The sequence below is a fragment of the Pan paniscus genome, chromosome 2, assembly GCF_029289425.2.
Source record: "Pan paniscus chromosome 2, NHGRI_mPanPan1-v2.0_pri, whole genome shotgun sequence".
In the NCBI taxonomy this organism is placed as follows: Eukaryota; Metazoa; Chordata; class Mammalia; order Primates; family Hominidae; genus Pan; species Pan paniscus.
The window spans coordinates 121,444,219-121,470,599 of NC_085926.1; the positions used below are offsets into that span (position 1 = coordinate 121,444,219).

Below are 26,381 nucleotides of genomic sequence, written 5' to 3' on the forward strand. Positions count from 1 at the left end.
TAGGAGTTCGAGACCAGCCTGGCCAACATGGTGAAACCCCATCTCTACTAAAAATACAAAAAATTAGCCAGGTGTGGTGGCGGGTGCCTGTAATCCCAGCTACTTGGGAGGCTGAGGCAGAAACATTGCTTGAATCCGGGAGGTGAAGGTTGCAGTGAGCTGAGATCGTGCCATTGCACTCCCCTGGGCAACAATAGCGAAACTCTGTCTCAAAACAAAAAAAGAAAAGTTACACTAACAAAACCCCAGCTTGTTATAAGACAAGGTTCCTCAACCCCATGCTGATTAATATCTTAGATTCCCTGGTCACTTGCATGAGGAACCCCTTGTCCCTCTGCAGCCAGCTTGCAGACTGGCTTAGCCTGAAGACTGACTGGCAGGGAAGGACTTTTTGGAAACCTCTTAATATAATCTGTCTTTCCTGTAAGTGCAGAACCATTATGAATAGCAGAATTAGATTTTAAAATTGTCAAAGAGCTAGAGTCCATAATTGAACTGAAATTCTCCCATATTCCTGCAACACCACATTCAGGCCTACTGACTATGAAAAATCACTGCACTCACTGGTAGGTATTTCAAATCCAGGCAGAGCACACACCAGTTTATTTTGAAATGCAACACAGATCAGTATTTTATGAATACAACTTATTACTACATTAACATTATCAGGTAAAAACAGCTTTCAAATGCATGCATAGAAAGTTAAGCGTAGTCTCTGGACTCCTTATTTCTAAATATACAAAAAATACATTTAAATTATATAATTTTAGTGAATCAAAGACTTATAAAATTACAATTTTGGTTTTCACAACATAGAAAAAATACAAAAATGACTATATATACGGTTGTATAATTTTTTACCCAAATTTCAAAGGAGCAGTATGTATTGAATTTAATGTTTTATAATGTTTTATCTGAAACTCAGAACTGCAAGTAATTTGCAGGTTGTACCACATCAATGCCAACCTTTTATTATAAATGAATAACCAAAAAAATAAGTGAAAAATGAGGGCACGATCTCTTCTTACACCTCTTCAACTCTCCAGCATCTAAACCTTTCCTGTCAGAAGTCTGCTCTGGAGACTTTTTTCATCTGCAAGGACAGTGCTTTATTCCATGACTAACTCTCCATGGTGCCTCTGGATAATGGTTGGTACGTGTTAAATGAATGAGCCCAACCTCAGCAAACAGAACGCAGCAAGATGTAGATTAGCAGTCTGTGCTGACAAAAGCACTACTGCGGACCTCAAAGAATTCTCTGTCAGAAGAAGGCCCCCATGGGGGGATCTGAAACACATAATCAAGTGGGTAGTTGGGAGGATGATGCCTTTGACTATGCCCTGAAATGAAACCTCTAAGTCTGACAAAATACCCACAAAAACATGACCTTCCTTGTTCACACTTTATAAGAAGGTGTGACATTTGGTGGTGTGGTTGTTCTCAATTTATAAAATAATAAATGACTTCAAAGGAGAAATGAATTCATGTTAGGGATAAAGAAACCAGTTACTGAGAGAGGTTACTGAAGGACACAGTGACATGCCTTACTTATCTGCCATAAGTATTCTAAATGTTGATGTACAAAAATACACACGGGTTGAGACCCTTTTTGAAAAGGGAGCTGTGTGCTGTGTTCTCATTGCCAAAGTTCAATTCAATGCAACACCACTGTTTGCAACAGAATGTTTTTTATAAGTAGTGACAAATTATAATACGGAGGCCCAAATAAAACCCCCAGTCCAGCAACCCTGGAAAAGCTGCATTTTTCATCCTGATTTCTAGAATTTTTCCAAAAACAACTGAAAAAATCTAACAGAATAAAGTAAATGACAAATATAACCCAAGTTGATTCTATTTTATAGTAGAAATACATTATGGAAGAATAAAACGAGAAAAGCCATGCAAAAAATCTTTCCCACATATTTTGTCTATCAAATACAAGAATAGATTCTAATTTCAACATGTCCAAGTTGAGTGCTGACTTTAAGAAGCAGAATTTTAATGTTCAATTCAAAAATAATTTATTACACACCTGCCTGCATTAAAGTTTCAAACTTCTATAAAAATAAGCACTTAAAAATTTAGTTTTCCAGGGGTTGGGTGCAGTGGCTCATGCCTGCAATCCCAGCACTTTGGGAGGCCGAGGTGGGTGGATCACGAGGTCAGGAGATCGAGACCATCCTGGCTAACACGGTGAAACCCCGTCTCTACTAAAAATACAAAAAAAATTAGCTGGGTGTGGTGGCGGGCACCTGTAGTCCCAGCTACTCAGGAGGCTGAGGCAGGAGGATGGCGTGAACCCGGGAGGTGGAGCTTGCAGTGAGCCGAGATCGCACCACTGCACTCCAGCCTGGGCAACAGAGCGAGACTCCGTCTCAAGAGAAAAAAAAAATTTAGTTTTCCAGTATGAGTTTTCTGATATTCGCAATTATATTTTAAATGACAACTACTCAATAAGCTAAACTTTTAAACTCTTAAAGTTCAACATCAACACCCCCCCCAAAAAAAAGGCAGCTGCAGGGGATGGGGGAGGAAAAAAGGCTCCATAAAGAAGATACTGTGCTATTTAATACTTAATGCACATCTAAACTTGGGCTTTCACACTTTCATCCAACTCTTTCTTTCTTATTTTTTTTGTTTACCTACAGTTGCAGTACCAATCCTTTCTTGAGGAGTTTTAAATGCATGGTTGAGCAATTAAATTGTATGAGGATGTGACATGGATTAGACAATGTCGGTAGTACCAAACTATTTCTTGGCTGCTCCAACATGCAGAGATGATACTGCTTTTAGCTCATGACAGCCCAAGTGGAATGTTTTACTGACTATGGACTTATAGCCTGGTGGAAATTAACATAGGACGTTAATTAGCAAAAGTATCCAAACAGAAGAGTGAATGAAAATTAAAAAATAAAACAATAATGGTGTATAAATCTATTCCTGAATGTTTTTCCTGACTACCTTTCTAAAGCAACACCTTCCATGTGCTTTCACTAACACAGCCTCCTTTCCTATGTGACTGGATCCGCTTCTTCAGGGCCATCAGTGCATCAGTGAGAATAGCTACTGGCAAACACGTTACTCAGAGGTGTTCTGAGAACGGTGCTGTGAAAAGGACTTGTCACTTATGAGCTATTGAGCTCCCCCTTTCTGAGACCTGTCATTTTGTTAAGACATGATTGAGGCTGAGCTCCAGATAAGATATATTCTTTACGGTATACACATACTTATTAGATTCAAGCACGTTTCTTAGTGGCAGGCAGTAATGACTCAATTGGAAACAAACAAAAGGGTTCTAAGTTGTTTTCTGATTACGGGCACTACCCCGAAGCTTCATAGACATATACATTCATTCATTAGATATGAGGGGATAGGTCCCAGCCATAACTTCAGAGCATTCCAGAGAACAGAGTTTGCCGCTTCAAAAATACAAAGTTTCCAGCATGCAGTCAAGCACTTTGACAAGGGAATGCTAAACACACTGCAGACTGAAACATAACTATACTGCAAGCTGGGCTATTCAACTGGTACGACTTCATTATTCAGACTGTAACTCTCAAGTACTTAGTGTTACAGGTCTTCATTGATCAGATACATGAAGGACACAGAAGGACATAAAATGCCAAATCCCTTTCTAGTGCCATCATAAATATTAAGAACTTCTGGTTGAAAGAGCATGCTGAAATGAACTGGCCAGGGTGTTTTATGTAACAACCTTTTTCTAAAATAAAATCTCAGGCCCATGTGACACTGGATTTTTGTTTTAGTTTTGTTTGAATATTTTAAAAATAGTTCTTACTTATTTTCTATGAAACGTATTGGGAACTCAAAAAATCTGCAGCATTTTTTGATCATTGAAAAGTTTGTTTTGGTGGGAGGTGCAGAAAGCAGGAACTATTCAAATTTCTTGTGTTCTTCAGTATGAGAAAGGATCTTTCTTCTCTGGTGTATCATGTGGAAGTATAACTGGGGAAAAACTGAAAAGAAAAGAAAAATTGGTTAAGAGGATGGTTTAAAATTGCATATGCTCTATTTAAAGCATATGAAGTTGAGGTCCTCTCTGACCCTCTGACTAATTTCTCATCCAGCAACCAAGGAAGGTAACAAAGTGGGCTTGGGGAAAGGAAGAAAAAACACAGAGAGACTTACCTCCTTTCTTTTCCTGCTTTAGCTGAGGGAAGAAGTGGTGTGGAATACAATGACAGACACTATTGTCACTATCATGACCTATATCGATGCCACAGAACAGCCAAATAATATTCTGTACACTCATTCATGTATTATCTCCACATTTATTCTGATTAACTTCACAACAACCAAGTGAAGAATTCTAGTGATGAAGTTATTATTCCTATTTCAAAGAGGAAGAATTTGAGCCCCAGAGAGGGTAAGCAACTTGTCTAGGGTCTCACAGTAAGCCACAGACAGAGTTGGGACCAGGCTCTTGGCTCCTGACCCTCAGCCTAGCCCCATATGGTCCCAGGGCAGGTGATTCTTTGGGAAGAGCAACCTCTCTTGGGAAGTAGTTTCGGGTAAAGACTTGAGGAGGAGGAGGAATGCCACAACATTTGCTTTGAACACAACTAAGCCAGGTTTGGATGTCAAAAAAAAAAAAAAAAAAAGGCCTTATGAAAAGCAAGCCAGTGTCTTAGGCACTGGGGATTCTTCTGTTCTTGGTCATTTTGTAGAATACTTTAGAAAGCACTGGTTCTCAAATGAATGGGATGGTACTGCCTCCCTCGGAACTATTTGGAACTATTTCGATAGTTTGACTATTTGGAAATAAGGGAGAAAGGAAAAGGTTACTGGCATTTGGCATATGAGACCAGGGATGCTAAAACATGCCACAATGCATGACAGTACCCACTACTAAGAAGTATCCCACCCAAAATGCCTATAGTGTCCCTGCTAGGAAATACCACTTTGAGCCACCTGGCCTTCACAAGGTTACTGTGTGTAAACAACTCCAGGTAAAATGCTCTTTGTTGTACAATATCCTTCCTCTCCTCATCTCTCCAACAGCTCCAATCTCTATTTTATTGTTATTATTTTTTTAGACAGGGTCTTACTTTGTCACCCAGGCTGGTATGCAGTGGTGTGATCTTGGCTCATGGCCTGGACCTCCTGGGCTCAGTCAATCCTCCCCACTCAGCCTCCTGAGTAGCTGGGACTACAGGTGCACACCACTTCACACCCAACTAATTTTGAATTTTTTGTAGAGATGAGATCTCCTACGTTGCCCAGGCTTGTCTGGAACCCCTGGGGTCAAGGGGTGTGCCCGCCTCAGCCTCCCAAAGTGCTAGGACTATAGGCATGAGCTACCAAGCCCAGCCCAGTCTCTCTTTTTTATACTGTCACGAATATTTTTTCGAAGATAATTTCTACTACTACCAACTCTCTCCTGACAAGTTTCTTCCTTTTTAAATGGGTTCCAAGCTGGCCAAATTTCAAATGATCCTCCCAAAGTATGCCGGGACACCAGTGCATGTGTGACAAAGATCTGCTAACCTGCAGAGGAGGCAGCACGTGGAACAGGGCTGCCATCCACGCCATTGCTACTGCCAGGCAGGACGTCGTTCACAGAAAAGACCCCACTTAAGCATATAATTCGACAGGCAGAGAACTATTTTGGCACGAAAGCCAGAAAATTTGACAAGCTCTATAATCTAAAAACTGGAAGTAAAGATATAATTAAACCATTAGGAATGTTAATGGTAATCATTTAAAAATGTGGGGCCAGTCCCATTTCTATAGATTTACTGTAATGAAGGGAAACTGTGAGCTGGGCATGCACAAGACCTTCCCACTGGTTGCATTTGTGTTCACACAACCCCATAATGGGTGGCTGCAGTCTCACAGCTGGTTCAGAGGGCCCGGGGAAGGAGAATGACCTGGAAGTCATGCATTAAGCCCTTGGTGGCAGTTCAAGGAAGATGGCCACGCAGACCTTCGTTTCCATGGGCAGGGCCTGCCACCTATCAGAAGGGTCAGATGATGGCGCTTTCACTCCTTTACATCTCCCAGAGATTCCTCAGTACCCAGAGAAAGGAATGTGGATGGGAGGCCAAGGGCCTAGGGTGTCTGGCCTATTCTCCAAAGTTCAGGCAGTGGCTTCTGGCTGACCAGAACTATGATTCTGTCTCCATCTGAATCACCTACATGTTCAGACTGACCCGACCATGAGACTGAAAGCTTTTCAGATGCACGGCTGCTACTTTTAACAACATGAGCTACATTGAGGAATAGCACTGAAAAAACCCCTCAACCCGACAACAGGCTATTGAGAATTCCACCTTCTGATGTCCCAACTCAGGGAACACAGAATGGGGACACTGCTGGGCACGTGTGTGTGTCGGTCCCTGTGTGTTGGGGATGAGGGGGGTGTGGGTGCTGCTGGGCCCTCCTTTCTTTAAGAAGATGGCCAGCCCTCTTGGGGCTCTCTTCCCCTCTGGGGAGAGAACTGTGGAGGACGACAGCACCAGATATGCTCTCTGCCTGGGCCAAGTCTCCTTGGTTTCTCTAAAAATCAGAGGTGTGGTTACAGTCACTGACAACCTGGAAAGCGCCAGCTTCTCCAGGTCCTCACCCCTCATCAATGTATCTTGCCCTTTTTTGGCTCCCTCCACCATAACCAATTTTCACCAATTTGAGGGTGGAATGTAAACAGGCCTTAGACATCTACTGAGTCCTGCAGGGACTGTGTTGTACTAATCCTGTATATATTGCAACTACAGCAGAACAGGAGAGGAGCACCTGGCCAGGGCACCCCAATATGAGGAAACTCCTGGGGTCAAGCCTCATGAGCCACAATTTAGGCTATGTGTGCAACAATGCAACAACGGATGAGGCCCATGAAAAGGAGGTGTTACTTTATATAATACATGTGTATCATCAACTTGCCACTAAAGATTAAAAGAATGCTACCTTGTTTAGAAAGAAAGCCAAATTTGGTAAAGGAGACTGCATGTCAACAGCAACCTCTCCTAATTCTGCATTTTCTTCTGATAAATACAAAGCTTTGGAAAGTTGGAAATGTGCAGCTGGCCAGAATGAACTGTACACTCTGGCCTCAACAGTAACAACCTGAACCACTGAGAACATCCAGAGCTGCTGGCTCAGGCCACAGCACAGTGAGGCCAGCAGGCACCAGGGTGACTCGCATCAGGAGAGGTGGTCTGTGTGCCATCTTGAACCTGGGTGAGGAGTCAATGGTTTGCAGGGAATCTTTTAATCATTATTTGAGATCCACCCTTTTCTCCGGTCTACAAGAGGTTAGCTGCCTTAGAAAAAGAAATTATGTTAGACTTTAACTGAGCCAAGTTCTCTTACCAAAAGGAGGCTGAGACTGCAAGGGGGAATTACTTAAGGTAAAGAAAGCAGACTTCTGTTGGGAGGAGAGTCCTTCCCTACTCTCTAAAAGAGGGGTCCCCAACCCCCACCTTGGAACAGAGCTGCACAGCAGGAGGTGAGTGGTGGGCAAATGAGCATTACTGCCTGAGCTCTGCCTCCTGTCAGACCAGCAGTGGCTTCAGATTCTCATAGAAGTGTGAACCCTGTTGTAAACTGCACATTCAAGGGATCTAGGTTATATGTTTCTTATGAGAATCTAATGCCTGATGATCTAAGGTAGAACAGTTTCATCCTGAAACCATCCCCCGCACCGCCCAGGGAAAAGCTGTCTTCCCTGATGCCTAAAAGGTTGTGGGGACTGCTGCTCTAAAAGACAGCTGGCTCTGGGGTCAGTGTTTTCTCTTTCCTCGATCTCTTTCAAGACCAAGATGAAAAGCTCACAGGAGTGGGTTTCCCTCAGGAATGCTATCGTCATGGAGGCTGCGTGTGGTACCCAGGCACTGTCACTACACCAAGAGCTCAGAAGGAAGAGGCAAAGCTCAGCACTGGTTGGCTACCAGAGCATAAAGAGACAAACATGCAGACAGATGGAGGCTGCCCTGGGGAGTGGTTCCTGGAAGGAAGCCTTGCTTCCTAGAGAGGTTGGAAGTCTTGCAGGAACTCTCAGGTAAGAACGCCTAGATTTTTGTCAGTGTGGAAGCAGCTTGTTATGGATCTGATTTCATAAAAACCTCCCTGCCCCTTTCCCAGTCACCCAATATGGTACATATCTCCTATTCATTTGACTATGGTGAATTCAAATAAAGCCTGTGGTGCCCACTGGGATAATATGTGTTAGTTACTCTGGGTGTGGTAAAACTGCAACTGTGAACTGCTGCTCTAGAGACTGGAAAATGAAACTCTAAAAAAAACAAAACAAAATTAGAAAGGTGATAAACTATCAGTTAATTTTTATTACTTAAAAGTTCAGATGATTTCACATTTATCATCTGTTTGAAAATCAACTACTTTTTACATTTGAAGAGAGATGGCCTCTGGTCGCTATGATTCCAGCACTAGAGAGGAGGACTCAACATGAATAAAGAGTGGAAAATGAATCATGAAGCAGAACTGTATCCAAGAATTTCTGCAAGATAAAACACTCACATGAAATCTGGATGTAGTTTTTTTCTCACAATGCATGAAATGCAATTTTCCACAGAGGGACACAAGCATGTCGCTTTGTTAGGGTGATTCATTCCGATGATGCCATGGAATGAGAAGAAGTCCAACCCTGTCTGAATTTAACCTGGGGTTTAGGGAAGAATACAGTATCTTTTCTAGATTAAAATAAGATTCAGAGTTACAGTGGTTATAGAAATAGCAAAATGAGAAGAACCACTAACACTGTATGTCCTTGGTTATAAGAAGATCTTTTGGTATATAGAAATCAATCATAGGATTTATAATTGAACATCAGAATTCCAGCAAAGGACTAAACTCCTCATCCTCAGAAAGTAGGGCTCACTTCACAGAGACATCAAACATGTCTTTTTCTCTGTCACTGAATACACTGATAGGCACATTTGATTATCCATATACTTAAATCTTCAGCAGTACTATTAAAATAATTGGAAACCATCTTGAAGAGAACACTGTGTCCCAATCAGTGCTCAACAAGAAAATGAAAAATTTAGAAAAAAATAAATCTATTATTATTTTGTTATGTTTCTAGTTAACTACCAATCCCTTCAAAATGAAGTTAAATGTCTATTTTGATATAGTAACCAATGCAAAAATCTTTTTATCATGTTTTTCAAATACTGTAACAAGCAGTTCTTAAGACACAGAAAACTACAATCAAGGTAAGGCCTTTAATGGCTTTTTTGTTTTCCATTCAATACTTTCCCCAATACATACTTAACCTAGCCTGGTATTCAGTTTCAAACCCACATGCTGAGAAGGGCTGCATTTTGGCAACTGTATTGAGAAGGGTTCATCTTTATTCAATTACTACTGGAAAAAAATTCCTTTTGATAGTCAGCATTCAATAAAAACCAAGAATTCCCAATAAATGAGATTTACATTTACTTGGATATAGTGCAAAAACAGTCAAAGATATTTAGTTATTGTAGAGCCAAATTTTAAAACATAATTAAATATACGCATAACTGTTTACTTACTTGGAATGTAGGAGATCATTATTAGAATCAGGAATGCATAGTAGTCAAAAGAGAAATTGTATTTGTTGGGTAAACTGATGGAATATAGGCCAGCTTGTCTGACAAAGGGCAGAGCTGCATATATTGTGAGCAGTTCTCCTGACACTCCCATTGGGTACAGCACAATGAAAAGTGTGTACCTAAAACAAAACAAAATATTCATTACTGAGGCTCAAAGTCAGCTTTAGAAGGAAGCTGCACTTCCCACCCTTCTAATCAGTACTGGTCTTTTAGAAAATGATTGTTTATACATTTTCCTGTTTACCTGCTATTCAAATTCAGGTTTTACAAGCCAGTTTTTGAAACCAGCCTACAGCAGGTATATGTTTCCAAATGTTCTAACGACAAAATAAAGGCCGTTCAGGCAGCCTCAAAATTTGGTCTGACAAAATAAACAACTCTTCAAAATTATGCTCTAAAATAACTAAAGTGATGCCAAATGTTGGTAAAGTAGGGGAACTGAGTCATGGTTTATACTGACGGGTCCTGCCCTGTGGGTCTTGGGATGGGGTTGGGGTGGTAGTGGCGGAGGTGTTGGAACCTGTGGTCTAGGAATTCCACACCACACACAAAGACTGAACAACAAAAAAAATAGCATAAGCATCTGTATACTGCTACTATTTTTCAAATGTTTGTACATGCTATTGTGAAAAATCAAATATATGCAATTAAAAAAATTTAAAATTCATAATAGCTTTTGGTTACTATGTAATTTTCCAATCAAAACACCCCACAATTACAATTATCGTCACATGGGAGGGGAATCTGCATAATTTTTTTCTCTTTAAAAAGGAGTTCTCCATATTCCACAAAGAATTCAGAGAGCAGTCACTGTCCCATGGAACTGTAAGCCACTGTAAGTATTGCTAAAGGAATCATCAGCTCAGACTTTAAACAGCCTTTGGCTGTTTGTGGCTCACAATGTGCAACGGACTACAAACTTCTGGGCACAGGAATTGTGATGAAAATCTCTGAAGTGGAAGGGAAGACATATTCCCCACTGCCAATTTTAGCCACACTAAGTAGGATGGTGGAAAAAAATCTTTCAGAGGCCATGGAGAACAGTGGACGAAAGAATCTTTCTCCAACAGTAAAATCAGGGCTTGGTCAACAGACTTCCCTAACAACCAGGGTAAAAAGCTTCCACAGTGGCTGTCCAGGTTGGTTAGTAACTGCTATGTTTCCCATTCTTCCCCTTTCCTAATAAAAATGTTCATTGCAAATGAGAGAAATAATAAAATAACGAAGGAGTTCCCATACTCAAAATGTTGGAAACAATCGGATTATGTCCCTAATTTAATTACTGAACTCATAAACAGTCTAGGAACCACTGCTTTCCTTCCACCAAATAAGGCATTTCGGCTCCAGGGACTTGGATCCTTCTGCTTTGTCACTCTCCCTCAAAGTCCTTCCCAGCTCAGAAAACTGCCTACAACTGTCTCATGGACTCATTAAGGTAAGCAGATGAACTACTAGCCTTTTACCAAAGTCATCATTACTTGTAAAAACAATCAAAGCAAAACAAAAGTGATAAGCTAAAACTGACATGTAATGTTTGTCATTACTTAAAAATTAATTTAAGAGTCACAACTTCTTGGCAAAATTGAGACTAGGAGAATAGGACTTGGTCCAAAAAAACCCATCACAATGGCAGAAGCTCATCAGTAAAAAATGTGATGATATGGACAAAAAAGGGCTGTTACGGCAAATCTCTATTGATTGCTACTTGGTGATGAAATTTTTTTAAAAAAGAAAATACTGCATAAGAACTGATCCCAATTAAAATAATTTAAGTAAAATATAAAAACCTTAAAACAGTATTTCCGTCAGTCAAAGTTAAGTACAGACTCCTATTCTGATGAAATCTACAGACAAAATTTCTACCCAACCCCTGTCTCAATTTTATTTTTAGAAACTTTGAGGCAATATTTAGGCAATAAAGGGCAAATGCAATGACAGATCATTTCAAAAGTGAGCCTTTTGAAATGTGCTTTTTTACCTGGCCCATTTGATGAGGTAAGGCAGATGGTTTAATAGACTGAATGTATAAAAGGAGTAACGAATGATTTCCGTGATCGTCCAGGCAATAACAAACAGGAGGACACTGTCTTCACTCTGTACCTGAAGGAAGAGGAAAACAAAAGAAAAAAAACACACAGACAACGTTAATGAAGACAGTGTGCCGCACCCAGCAGAGCCAGGGAGTGAGTCGGCACAGCCGCTGGTCTCTATCCTCAGGACCCCTGTACAGCAGAAAGAGCTTGCGTGTAGAGCTGGGGCCTAGGATGACAGCTGTGTACATCCCAGAGATGAGGGCCAAGTGCAAAGGGCCTCAGTCACCAGGAGCGAGAGCAGCAGGGTGGGGGTAACAAACACGAGGGGTGGGGATTTACAGGTTTGCCAGCCTCATGCGGAGAATGTGGACTGATGTCAGTGGTCACGCCTGTAATCCCAGCACTTTGGGAGGCTGAGGTGGGTGGATCACATGAGGTCAGGAGTTTGAGACCAGCCTGGCCAACGTGGTGACACCCTGTTTCTACTAAAAATACAAAAAATTAGCCAAGTGTGGTGGCGCATGCCTGTAATCCCAGTTACTCAGGAGGCTGAGGCAGGAGAGTCGCTTGAACCCGGGAGGCGGAGGTTGCAGTGAGCCGAGATAGCGCCACTGCCCCCCGCCTGGGTGACAGAGTGAGACTGTCTCAAAAAAAAAAAAAAAAAAAAAAAGCACAACTGAAGATGAGGCTAGCTCACAGAGCAAGAAGAATTCCAGTGAGAGGAGGGCTCGGGACCATCTGCAAGGCAAGGGCCCATTTATTTCCTCCCATTAGAGACTTCTTCCCCCAAAGGAGGCCTGCATTAACTCCTCCATGATTAGGGAAGCTTCCAAGCTGTTCCCAGGAGGCAGTTAGAGCCAGAGAGCTTTGAAATCCCCAGTCTCCTCTGAAGTTGTTTTTATGCTGAAAAAAAACAATAAAGGTTTAAAAGAGCCCCTAGGTGATTTTTAGGAGGTATTCTCTTGTGTTGAAAATTTACTGCCGTGGCTTTAACTTTCAGCACCTCCCCCAGTCCCTTCCCAGCTGGGTTTGTAATGACCTTTTGTGCTTGAAAATCAGCAAGAAACACCCTTGCACCCCAATTCATATTAGTTTCCATGCATCAAAAGAAAAAAAAAAAAACCATCCAAGAGTCGGATGTAAATAAGAAATCCCACCCCATAAACCGAACAAATCTTGATGACAAGATGGACTTTCTGTCCCACTCCTAATACCTAATACAGCAAGGGAATGGCATTGTAGCCTTAACTTTTGCTTCTTTCCATTTGCAATGTTAATAGTTTTTAGCACTTATATTCTTCCTCAGAAAGTGTACATGGAGCGGTCCACCTACACAATGAAATAAGTAGTCATTTACATATCTATTAACTAAATTGCTCTGACAAAGAATTTCATAAATGCAGTTACTATTCTCTAAAAATAATAAGAATTTTATACTGTCAAGAGCAAGAGTACTTTCTGTTTTCCTGGTGCTCTCATATTAGCCAAAGTAAAGCAAAAGCTAACCACCTCTAAAGCTTTCATGGTGAGATTTTTCAGTCTGTCTCCAAATCCTTACTTGAATCCATCTATAACAAAATATAATATAAATATAAAAGCACACTTTGCTTTTTGATGTATTTTATAATCCTCTTTATCTTAAGGAGATATGTTTTTACAGCTATGAGTGGAAGCCTTGCCTAAAGAGCTCTGGGTTATAATAGGAAGTTCCTCTAATATTTTGTACTGTAAACATCTTGAAAGCAGGGAACGTGTTTATATTCATCTTCTGTTTTCCAAAAACACTTTGTGCTTTTCACAAGTAAGAGCTCAATAAATAATTGTGGAGCAAATGAATTCAGTCCTAATTGGGTTACTCCGAGACTCAGTTCCCTTCTTTATGGTGCCTGATAGTTTCCGTGTAGTCTTAGTGACCTTCAAATAGGTTAAAAAAAACAAACAAACAAAACCCAAAACCGCCCAAAACCTCCTGCTTTGACCCAGCCTAGAGATTGGTTATTATTCACCTACCATCCGTCCCCAAGTTAGACCTTAGCCAAAAGAACTATGACAAACTCAGACTCAGGCTAAGTATGAAAGTAGTCTGTTCCCAGAGTCCAGCTGTGAAGACGATGGCATAAGTCTTTTAAAAAAGACTAGGGATGCAGGAAATGACCATTTTGTGCAAAATGATTTCTTCCAATCAATAGGAAATGCAACATTGTTATCAAGAAGGTATTTGGATAAAGAGATTGACCTTATGTGATTTATAATTATACAACAAATAACTCAAAATGGACAAATGTAATGTATAACTTAAAACCAGCATGATCAATGAGACTCGAAGAGATATTTGTACACTCATGTTTATAGCAGCATTATTCACAACAGTCAAAAGGCAAAGAAACCCAGGTGTGTACTGATGGATGGATAAGCAAGATGTGGTCTATACATACAGTGGGATATTATTATATACATACAGTGGAGTATTATTCAGCCTTAAAAGGGAGAAAATTTTTACACATGCTACAATGTAGATGAACCTCGAAGACATCATGCTAAGTAAAATAAGCCAGTCACAAAAAGGTGAATACTGTGTGATTCTACTCATATGTGGTACCTAGGGTGAGGCAGAGACAAAGAGTAGAGACAGAAGGTTGCCAGCAGCTGGGAGGATGAGAAATAGAGAATTATTGTTTAATTGGTATGGAGTTCCAGTTTGGGAGGATTAAAAAAGTTCTGGAGATGGATGGTGATGATGGTTGCACAACAATGGGACAGTATTTATGCAACTGAACTATACACTTAGAAGTGGTAAATGGTAAATGTTGTATGTATTTTACCACAAAAAATAAATGAAAAAACCCCCAAACCCACAGTAACATAAATTTAATAAGTCTAAATGTAATTACATGACTTAGCAACAACAAAATGACTCCAGATCAGAATGGAGAAGACCCACCTTATGAAATCAAGAGATCTGGAGTTTTTGGTGAACCATAAGCCTCACAGGAGCCAACAGGGTGTGAGGTGGCTGTTCAAACAAACAACACTCCAGGATTCAGCCACATTAACAGTCTTATCCCAATTACTACACTGTAAATAGATGAGACCCCATTTAGGGAACAGAGTCTGCTAGAAGAACTCTTCAACTAGCAGAGCTGACTTTGGAAAAGGAAAGAGAGGGTAAGTACTTTAAAATATGTAAAAGGATACCATGAGCAAGAGGCATATGGACATGAGACTAGTAAAACTGGCAGGGAGTAAAATGCTGGGTTCAACCTAAGAAAAACTGAGTAACAAACCAGGCGACTAATCACATAGGCCACCGCACAAAGTTGTGTGCTTGTGGGCCCTGGACATATCCAAACCAGGACTGCCCAGGAAGGTCCTACCAAGGACAGGGGGCTGAGCTGCCCTGGGGCAGCCAGGGCTGCTGCTGTTCTTTGGAAAGATGCGTGCCCATGATCCCTCCACAGGCAAGGCGTGAAACGCTGGCTAATACTGACTTCCTTGCATGAGCTGAAATTATTCTAGTTGGTGAAAAAAATGGGTAGAGGCTTTGATAATCTTCTTAAAAATAATTTTTTCCTTCATCCAAAAGGCCAGAGAGGAGAGAATAACTGACAAGCTCTCCTGTCATCATTGCTGACTGCTGAGCATGTGAAACGTGAACAGTTCTCTGGCAATTACTCCCTGCTTGATGGCAAGGTCTTCAAGGGCCCAGGTCTCATCATTTGGCTTCCTCAGTCCTGACAGAGGTCTGGACACAGGGACGTGTGGAATCAATGCCCCTTAAATTAGATGATAACTTATATTTTTCTTTTCCTCCCCATTTTTTTTCCTTGAGACTGGGTCTTGTTCTGTTACCCAGGCTGAAAGGCAGTAGCACAATCACAGCTCACCACAGCTTCAACCTTCAACCTCCCAGGACAGCCTCCTCAGGACTGATCCTCCCACCTCAGTCTCAAGAGTAGCTGGGACTACAGGTGTGTGCCACCACACCCAGCTAATTTTTTTTTCTTATTTTTTGTAGAAATGGGGTTTCACTGTTGCCCAGGCTGGTCTTGAACTCCTAGACTCAAGTGATCCTCCCTCCTCGGCCTCCCAAAATGCTGGGATTACAAGTGTGAACCACTACACCTGGCCACTTTTCTATTTTGAAAACAACAATTGGGAACATTTTTATAGTAAGTGGGGAGCCTCCTTTCTATTAAGTGCCAGTGACTCATCAATAGCCTCAGAGAAGTAAGAAAAGCTAATTTAGCTCAGGAGGGGTTTTTTGAGGGGCAACGGATTTGGATTATAAGAAGTTCTACTCAGCTGCTTTTTGAATTTATAACTAGAAACATATAAACATATGATTTTATTAATTATCAAGAATAAGAGGCTTATGACTGAGTGGCTCCTGCCTATAATCCCAGTGTTTTGGGAGGCTGAGGCAGGAGGATCACTTGAGGCCAGGAGCTGAGATCAGCCTGGGCAGCATAGTGAGACTCCGTTTCTACAATAAAATTAAAAAGTAGCCAGGGTGGTGGTGCACAACTGTGGTCCCACCTACTTGGGAGGTGAGGTGGAAGGATCACTTGAGCCCAGGAATTTGACATTAAAGTGAGCTATGATGGTGCCACTGCACTCCAGCCTGGGTGACGAGCAAGACCCTGTCTTTTAAAAGAAGAAAAAAGGAGGTTTAATAAGTCTGCTCAAAGATTTTAATGCAAATGTTCATAGAGTACTAGTCATAACTGAAAAGTGAAAACAACCCAAATATCCATCAACTGGTGAATGGATAAACGACAAGTGATATATATATATATACCTGTACAGTGGAATACTATTCAGCAACAGAAAGGTAAGACATATTGACACATGCGACAACACAGACAAGCCTCCAAAACATCATGTTGAATGAAAGAAGCCAAAAGCAAATCATCATACATTATATGATTCCATTTATATGAAATATCCAGAAAAGGCAAATCTAGAGACAGAAAGTAGAATAGTGGTTGCCAGGGGCTGGGAGTGGGAACTAATAATAAAAGGGCATAAAGTCTCCATGATGTGCTTATTTCACATTGCATCCCTGTATCAAAACATCTCATGCACCCCATAAATACAGATACCTACTATGTACCCACAAAAATTTTAAAAAATAAAAAAAATTTTTAAAAAGGGCATGAGGGATCATATTTGGGTGATGGAAATGTTCTAAAGTTAGATTATGGTGATGGTTGCACAGCTTGGTACATTTACTAAAAACCATTTAATTATACACTTAACATGGTTGAATTTTGTAAATTACACTTCTGTAAAGTTATTTAATAAAAAAGTATCTGGGAGGCTGAGGTGAGAGGATAGCTTAAGGCCAGGAGTTCGAGACCAGCCTGTGCAACATAGTGAGACCCCCCCTCTCTTAAAAAAAGAAAAAAAAAGGAGTTTGCTTTAAATACATATTATTGCCTTTTAAGATAAAAGGGGCATTTAGGGCAAAGAAGGAGAAGGGAGATGATGAAGATTTACCAAGGATTACTAAGGAGAAAAGGGAGACAAAAGCCAGGTTTAGGATAGGTTGCCAAAAATGCCATAAAGCCGTTTCAAAGTTGCATATTCAGAACGATGGGCACAAATAGGGGAGCGGGTACCATGAAGCCCTTCCTGTTAGGGAATCTTTCTTTGCCTGGCACAGTGAGCTGTGTATTGGATACTCCATGCTGCAGACGGAAGGTTTCCACCCCCTGCTCTAAAGCGAGGGAGGAGGCGGCTGGGTGTAGGCGGCTTGTGTAATTTAGCCAAGGGAGTTTACATAGAAATTCAAGCTGGAGAAACAAATGGGTGCAAGAGAAAAACCTTTACACACAAATAGCATCATATGTTTGACTTTAAAAGGCACAGGGAGTATCAGTACATGAAAAGCTGTCATTTTTATTACAGTCAAAGAAAAACAGATGGTGCCACATAAGAAAACCACTATTGTAGAAACCCTATTCTTCTTAGCATTTTGGAACCCGCTGCTTACTGCGCTGGTTATTTCAAAGAAATTCCCTGACCAAGCTTTACAGCAAGCATTCTTTCCTCTTCTTAAAACCCCTTTCATTTGTGAAGAGATTTGGTAAAATCTAAGAGGGTAGGACTAGGCTTTGCTTTTGGAAAAACTGTACCTTTGTCTTAGTCTGCTCAGGCTGCCATAACAGAACACCATAGACTGGGGGGCTTAAACAAGAGAAAAGTATTTTCTCACAGTTATGGAGGCTGGAAGTCTGAGATCAGGATGGCAGCATGATTGGTTTCTGGTGAGGGGTCTTTTCCTGACTTGCAGACGGCCACCTTCTAGATGTGCCCTCCTTCACATGGTATCTTTTTTCATAAGGGTGCTAATCCCATCATGAGGGCTCCACCTCCGCATGACCTCATCTAAACTTATTTCCCAAAGGTCCCATTGCCAAATACCATCGCGCTGGGGGTTAGGGCTTCAAGGTATGAATTTTTTGTGGGAGGAGACACAATTCAGTCCATAGCAATGCTCTAGACTAGGTGTTGGCAAACTTCTTCTGTACAAGGCTAGTTAGTAAATAATTTAAGGTTTGCACCACATGTGGCTGTTGTAATATATTCATCATTGTTTTTTAAACCCTTTAAAAACTGCAAAAACTATTAGCTGGGCATGGTGGCATGTGCCTATAGTCTCAGCTACTCAGAATCACCTGAGCCTGGAAGTTCAGGCTGCAGTGAGCTGTGATCGCATGACTGCACTCCAGCCTGGGCAACAGAGCAAGACCCTGTTTCTAAAAAACAAAACAAACCCCACCAACCAAGAAAAAAAGTAAAAACTATTATAAATTGCAGGCTAGATTTGGCCTATAGGCCAACCTCTGTTATAGATTCATTTAACCCCTCCAACCTTCCCCTTCCTGTGACTTCTTTTTTTTTTTGAGATGGAGTCTCGCTCTGTTGCCCAGGCTGGAGTGCAGTGGCGCAATCTCAGCTCACTGCAGGCTCCGCTTCCCGGGTTCATGCCATTCTCCTGCCTCAGCCTCCTGAGTAGCTGGGACTACAGGTGCCTGCCACCATGCCCGGCTAATTTTTTTGTATTTTTAGTAGAGACGGGGTTTCACCGTGTTAGCCAGGATGGTCTCGATCTCCTGACCTCGTGATCCGCCTGCCTCGGCCTCCTAAAGTGCTGGGATTACAGGTGAGCCACCGCACCTGGCCCCTGTGACTTCTTTAGCATACAAATGTTATTCTGCAACATTTCTCTGACAGATTGTGTGGGGAGGCGGGGAGAAGGGAGTCAATGTCTATCACCAATGGACACTATGGGGGAAAAAACAACCTTGTAAGAACATGTATAGGTAGGTTTTTCATCTTACCATCATTTTAATATCTCAGTAATTTCTTTGTGTGTGGATAATATAAAATAAAATTTATCATTTAACAATTTAAAGTGCATAATTCATTGGAATTAAATACATTCACCATATTGTGCAACCATTACCACTATCCATTTCCAGAAGGATTTCATCATTCCAAACAGAAACTCTGTACCCATTAAACAATCACTCCACATCTTCCCCTCACCGCCCCCAGGTACCCACTATTCTATTTTCTATCTCTAAGAATTTGTTAATTCTAGGTACCTCATATAAGTGGAATAATACAGTATATGTCTTTATTTTTTTGAGATGGAGTCTCACTCTGTTGCCCAGGCAGGAGTGCAGTGGTCCAATCTCGGCTCACTGAAACCTCCACCTCCCGGGTTCAAGTGATTCTCCTGCCTCAGCCTCCCGAGTAGCTGGGATTACAGCCACCCACCAACACGCCCAGCTAATTTTTATATTTTTAGTGGAGACAGGGTTTTGTCATGTTGGCCAGGCTGCTCTTGAACTCCTGACCTCACATGATCTGCCCGCCTTGGCCTCCCAAAGTGCTGGGATTACAGGCGTGAGCCACCGTGCCTGGCCTAGTATGTGTATTTCTATGTCTGGTTCATCTATGTGGTAGTATGTATTAGAATTTCCTTCCTTTTTGTGTCTGAAAAATATGTCATTGTACGTATATACTACATTTTATCATTTGTTGATGGACATTTGGGCTGTTCCTATCTTTTTGGCTATTATGAATATGCTGCTATGAACATTGGTGTATAAGTAAGTTTAAGTACTTGCTTTCAGTTCTTTTGGGTATATTCTTAGTAGTGGAGTTATTGGACCATATGGTAATTTTATGTTTAACTTTTTGAGAAACTGCCAAACTGTTGTCCACAGTGGCTGTACCATTTTACATTACATCCCTACCAACAGTGCGCAACAAGAGTTCCAATTTCTCCACTGCTCATTTGCTGTGTTTTTTTTTTTTAAATAATAGCTGTCCTAATGAGTGTAAAGTGGTATCTCACGGTAGTTTTGATTTGCACATCCCTAATGACTAGTGACGTTGAGCATCTTTTCACGTGCTTATTGGCTGTTTTATATCTTCTTTGGAAAAATATTCAAATCCTTTGCCCATTAAAATGTTTTTAGTATCTCTTTTTAATATTTATGGTGACAGCAGTAAAAATAATTATACCTAATTGTTACTGAGCTCTTACTATATGCCAAGCACTTTTTAACATATATTACCTCATTGAATCCCCATTTTACAGACAAGTAAAGTGAGGTTTACAGAATTTGAACCCAAGGTATGTCTCCTAAACCTGAACAGCTCTGACTTGTCTTCTTGGGCTTGGGGTCTCACATGCATATGCACACACACACACATACACACATACACACACACATTATGGGGTAACAATTATCTTTCAAAATCAATAACTATTGGAAGGAACCCTATACAAGAAGAGCCTAGAGAACAGATAAGGTAAATGTGATGTTTACTTAGTGTCAAGAAAGCCATTAGTTCTCCAATAAATGTTGCCTACCTCTGAAAAGGGAATAGAGAATAATAGGATTTGGACTTCAGGGACTGAGTGGAAGAGGTTCACCAAGAAAGACTGAGTAAAGCATAAAAAACTACAGGTCGCTAGCACCCAGAGGTATCTCTAATATGTCCATGAAATGACTTCTAGTTGTGCATCAACTGACCCAAGTTAAAACACAACATAAGAACTTGAAACAAACCCTAATGAATTACCTAAAGTTAATGTAATCTTCTTCCCTGAGTCTTGTTTTGCTAACAATCATTTGTTTTTTGTTTTGGCCCTCCTATGGGTTAGGATATTTGACCCTCCAAACCTCATGTTGAAATCTGATCCCCAATGCTGGGGGTGGGACCTGGGGAGAGGGTGAGTAAGTCCTTACTGTTAGTTTCTGATCTGCTGGTGAAGAGCCCGTTGCCACCCCCAGCTCCTCTTCGCCATGTGACCTCTGCACAGGCTGGATCCCTTCACCTTCCCCCATGAGTGGAAGCAGCATGAGGCCCTCACCAGATGCAGGTGCTGGTACCATGCTTTTTATACAGCCTGCAGAACCATGAACCAAATAGACCTCTTTTCTTTTTAAATCATTCAGCCTCAGGTGTTCCTTAATAGCAGCACCAATGGACTAAGATGAGCCCTGTTTATTTCTGGATTTAACTTATTGTCAAGACCCCTAAAAATCTATCTCGAAAGCTTGTTTCTCTTTTCTATCTCTGCTAAGCAGAAATTGAAATACAAAATATGATTTCAATTCAAAATGAAAAGAAATGCATCAACACAAATATTTAAAAAAGAAAACAGGAAAAAAGGAAGAATGGAGTACTTCACTAGGCAAGCTTCTGGTTTTCCAGAGACCAGCCCAATCATCTCAAATATGTCTTTGGGTAAGATTCACCTGAGACTCGCTTCTTTCCCTTCCCCACGTGGAGGACACAGTATGGTGGCTGAAAACTCAAGGTGGTGAGGACATGGAAAGGTGAGGGAAGGTGGTGGGCTAACACAGGTATGAACCAGAGGCCTGCAGTTGAGAATGGGGGTGGTGAAGGAGAGACAGAGGTGACAGGTGGAAGAGATGGCCAGTGTGGCGGGAAAACCAGTTACATGGAGCGAACAGGCAAACTGAGCAAAAAAATCAATATATTAAGAAAAATGGGCTTCTTGCTGTTGGAGGAGGTATTAACAGACATGGAGGGGAAAATGCTAGAAAGAACACTGAGGTATTAGACTGTGGTTGGAGGGATCAGTATGAACCCATGATTTATATACACACACAGCTATATAAATACTCCAGATGTAAATGTGTGTGAGTGTATATGTGTGTGTATGTGTGTATATGTATATGTACCCAAGCTTTCTCTACTGAGAGGGCCTAGAAGCAATGACATCTCAGTAGCAGTGAGCACATCATCTACCCAGATCCTGGGTCCTAAGTTACCATCCTCTACTAAAAGGAACCAGGCAGGGCTCTTTGGCAAAATGGCTGATTCCAGGGCTGGGGCTGGGGAAGTACAAGATGAGTCTGGAAATCTTTTTGTGCCAGATCATAAGGAAATACTCAATGGATGATGGAAGGAAGTTAAAAGGACCAGGAGGAAGAACTCCCACTGGCCAAATCCTAGATAGTTTTAGCATCAAAATAAATAATAGACTATAACCCATTGAATTATACAGGAATTAATGAGTCCAAACAGATATAAATAAAATAAATAAATGGGAGAAAGGGAAAGCTATTTCTTATAGAATGCCAACTCCTATGTGTAAAAGAAACGACAGAAATAGACAGTTGCCATTTGATAACCATCACAGAGGTGGCTGACACAGGCAGGAGTCATTCCCACAAAATACTAATTAATAAAAAGGAGGTGAACTGGAGGTGGAGAAACCCGGCAGATACTAACAGGAGCAGGTGACAGAGGTCAACGTCACCAGGAGTGGGAAGGGTAGTCATGGCGTGCCTCCTGAGAAGAGCAGGCATGGCTTGAATTGGTTATCAGGGAACGCTGAATGGACCTAGGCTGAGAACTTACAGCCTGTACTCTTTAAAACTGACATAAGGCCATGAGGGACAGGGCAAGGCTGAGGAGATCGTCCAGACTGAAGGAGTCTGGAGAGACCTGACAAAGAAACATCACACGGATGTGGCAGGACCATCACAGCAACCGCATGTCTCCTTCTCCCATGAATCCCAGTGCTCAGCACGAGACCTGGAACGCAGAAGATACTGATTATTTTCTCCATTCCAGAATGGAGAAAAAAGACATTGTTTGGACAGTTAGTGGAATCTGAATGGAGTATACTGGATTAGACAGTAGTGTTGTACCAAGGCTGATTTCCTGATTTGGAGAGTTCTATGCAGGTGATATAGGAGTGTCTAGAACACATACTCAAGTACTTATGGGTGATAGGATGTTACACACAGGTTGCTCTCAAAGTTCAGAAAAAATAAATGATAATGCATATAAAAACAAAGAGAGGCTGAATATGGTGGCTCATGCCTGTAATCCCACCACTTTGGGAAGCTGAGGCGGGCGGATTGCTTGAGCCCAGCAGTTCAAGACCAGCCTGGGCAACATGGTGAAACCCTGCCACTACAAAAAATACAAAAATTAGCCGAGCGTGGTGGCAAGCGCCTGTGGTCCCAGCAACTCAGGAGGCTGAGGTGGGAGAATCGCTTGAGCCCAGGAGGCGGAGGTTGCAGTGAGCCAAGATCTCGCCATTGCACTCCAGCCTGGGGCACCAGAGTGAGACTTGTCTCAAAAAAACAAAAAACACAGAAAGAGTAGGAAACGAAACAAATGAAGTAAAATGCCAATAATTGGGGAATCTGAGTGAAGAGAATATGAGAGTTCTTTGTCCTGCTCTGGCAACTTTTCTCTAAGTTTGAAATTACTTCAGAAAAAATTGTTTTCTAAAAATCACCTAAATACTAAGCAACCACTCCGGGGGTACAATGAGAAGGAAATATAACTATTATCTGGTTTTCTAAACATATTATTTTGGGTGTGAGGCCTCAGGATCTGCTGGAAGAGGTGGGTTTTATAACCATAAAGACATAACATTTATAAGAAAACATATCAACAAGCGTACACGAATGGAAGGTAACTTGAGAGGGAACAGCAGAATGAACACTGGCCCCAATCTACCTCCCCATCAGTATTGTCTTAGACCATAAACAAGCCGAAGGCAAGGTCACAAACTTGCTTTGAAGAAGGGCTAGCTTAGTTATAAGGCAAAATCAAATTCTTAATAAATGCTTTAGATTGGGATAATAATGATGATTAAGATAATGATAGTTCCCATTAGCAGGGCTAATTATTCCTTAAGAATGATAAAAGTAATTATGCATAAATTTTCACCAGCTAACTGTGAAACTATTTTAGTATGTATAAAGAACATATTCAGTTCTGTGTGAAAAGCCAATTATATCTCTGTTAGAAACCTCAGGACACAGAATTCAAAACAGTTATACAGAAATTTGTCATTAAATTTTTGGGGAAAGATTAGGTTACATTATACCCAGTAGGTAGCTAAGATTTATTGAGCACTTACTAAGCACCAGGCAGTGTTCTAAGTGCTTTGTATGTGTTAACTCGCAGACCACCTCATGAAGGGAACCACGGGGCCTGGGAGACTGGCACAGCTCCCGAGGAACTGGAACAGCCTACTCAGCCCTCAACTGGGCAACTGAGGGATGACCCAGCGGTCACAGCACTGTCATCCCTCTGCCTTAGCAGTTATCCCACTCACTATATGGTGTTTGCTGTCTGCTGGATTCTGCTTGACTCATACTAGGCTGGAAGCCCTGTGAGGGCAACAACTGCATCTGTCCTTTTCTCATGTGTCTTACTTAGTGCTTAGCACAATGCCTGGGGCATAGAAGATACTGAATAAATATTTGTGGAATGAACAGGAATGAAGAAATAATAGATGGCAACCCAACTGCAGTCTCAGCAAATGTGCTCTGACTCAGCTGGTACAGCCTTGGGTGGGAGGGCAGCTCCTAAGGGGCTGCAGTGCTGATGCTGGTTGGTCCGTCAGCTGAGGGCTTGGGCTCTAGAACAGGACAGTTCTAACGACAATCTGGGTCCTTTCTCTAACTTGATTAAGCTTTTTTGAACAAAAATGTAAGTCATTTGGTTATTTATCTAAAAGGAATTTCATCCTTGATATTGAAATGTAATAGTAATAGATACACACATGGTGGTTTAAAAAAAAAAAGATATTTGGATGAGTATGTTGGGGTTTTTTTTTTTTTTTCTTTTTGAGACGGAGTCTTGCTCTGTCACCCAGGCTGCAGTGCAGTGGCACAGTGTCAGCTCACTGCAATCTCCGCCTCTCCAGTTCAAGTGATTATCTTGCCTCAGTCTCTGGAGTAGCTGGGGACTACAGGTATGCACCACCATGCCCGGCTAAATTTTTATATTTTTTTGGTGGAGACGGGGTTTCACCATGTTGCCCAGGCTAGTCTCAAACTCCTGATCTTAAGTGATCCGCCCTCCTTGGCTTCCCAGAGTGCTGGGATTACAGGCATGAGCCACCGCGTCTGGCCTAGTATTAGTCTTTTCACACAACAATTTTATGTATAAAGTGTCCTTTATAATTTATTAAAAATCCATGATAAAGTTCCTGCTAAACAAAATACTATTCCTATTTTATGAAAAATGTGAGTTATAAAAATATTAATATTTCTTCCCCTTTAAAGGAGAGAATAATGTGCAACATAGATTTTTTTTTTTTTTTTTGAGATGGAGTCTCGCTCTGTCACCCAGGCTGGAGTGCAGTGGCATGATCTTCTGCTCACTGCAACCTCCGCCTCCCGGGTTCACGCCATTCTCCTGCCTCAGCCTCCCGAGTAGCTGGGATTACAGGCGCCCGCTGCCACGCCCGGCTAATTTTTTGTATTTTTAGTAGAGATGGGGTTTCACCGTGTTAGCCAGGATGGTCTCAATCTTCTGACCTTGTGATCCGCCCACCTCGGCCTCCCAAAGTGCTGGGATTACAGGCGTGTGCCACCATACCCGGCCAGATTTTTAAAAAAATCCTACAGTGACAAAGGAAACTGGTTAAAAAGTTCTTACCATTACAACACCAATAACTGAGAACTATTTTTTTGATGTGAATAATGGACTAGTTAAATGTTCTGGCCTATCAAAACAACTCTTGGTCACAAAGTAAACTTTTCTGAACATGCAATGAAAAGATATTTAAGCATGCAATCAACAAGCGATACATGATCGATTCTGCATTTATGACAGGCCAGACATGCAGAATGCTAAAATGTTCCCATTAGTCCAACTTTAATGGTTCCTATGTATTCAGCCTGTTGTCTGGAAAACACGAAGAAAGGATGGTCGGTACCTCAACTAGCCTAGCTTCACCACCACTGGCCTCTACTCCAATTGAGTGCAACTCTGGAGTCAAACAGATCTCCAGACTTCCTGGCTGCATGTCCTGAGGCAAGTTACTTATCCTCTCTGATCCTCAGCTTCCTCATTTGTAAACTGGAGAGGTCAGAAAAACATATTAAGTGCTTAGCAAAGCCCTTGCCATTTGAGCAGTTACCATTATTATTCCATGAAGGGAAAAATTCAATTTATTGAGATCCTACTATCTATTCTAGTCACTGCTGAGACTCCATACAACCTGATGGCTGTCTCTTAGGCTTAATTACAAAGAAATGCTTTGTGTTTTTCTTGTTTTGCTTTTTGTTGCCCAAGTATTGTTTAAAAGATGCCACCTCTCCCTCTACTTGAAGGTTAACATACGTCTACCAACTCTGAGATGTCTAAGGATCTCACCAGCTGCTAGTCTTTCCCAATATTCTTCCTTAGCCCTGTTTGATTTGCTCACCTCCAAAAAGCGTGTTACTAACTGAAAAACTTTCAT

General features: G+C 41.4%; 1 protein-coding gene across 1 annotated transcript in view; it reads right to left on the bottom strand.

The window, feature by feature from the left end:
• Positions 1-569: 569 nt before the first annotated feature.
• HACD2 (3-hydroxyacyl-CoA dehydratase 2) overlaps positions 570-26,381 on the bottom strand; it is a 96,246-nt gene continuing 70,434 nt past the window's right edge. Inside the window, exons 5-7 of the mRNA XM_034957204.3 lie at positions 11,551-11,672; positions 9,513-9,691; positions 570-3,977 (exon numbers count right to left, since the gene is read on the bottom strand). Of these exons, the coding sequence (XP_034813095.1) occupies positions 3,895-3,977; positions 9,513-9,691; positions 11,551-11,672 (384 nt within the window). The 3' untranslated portion in view covers positions 570-3,894. The remainder of the gene's footprint in view (positions 3,978-9,512; positions 9,692-11,550; positions 11,673-26,381) is intronic.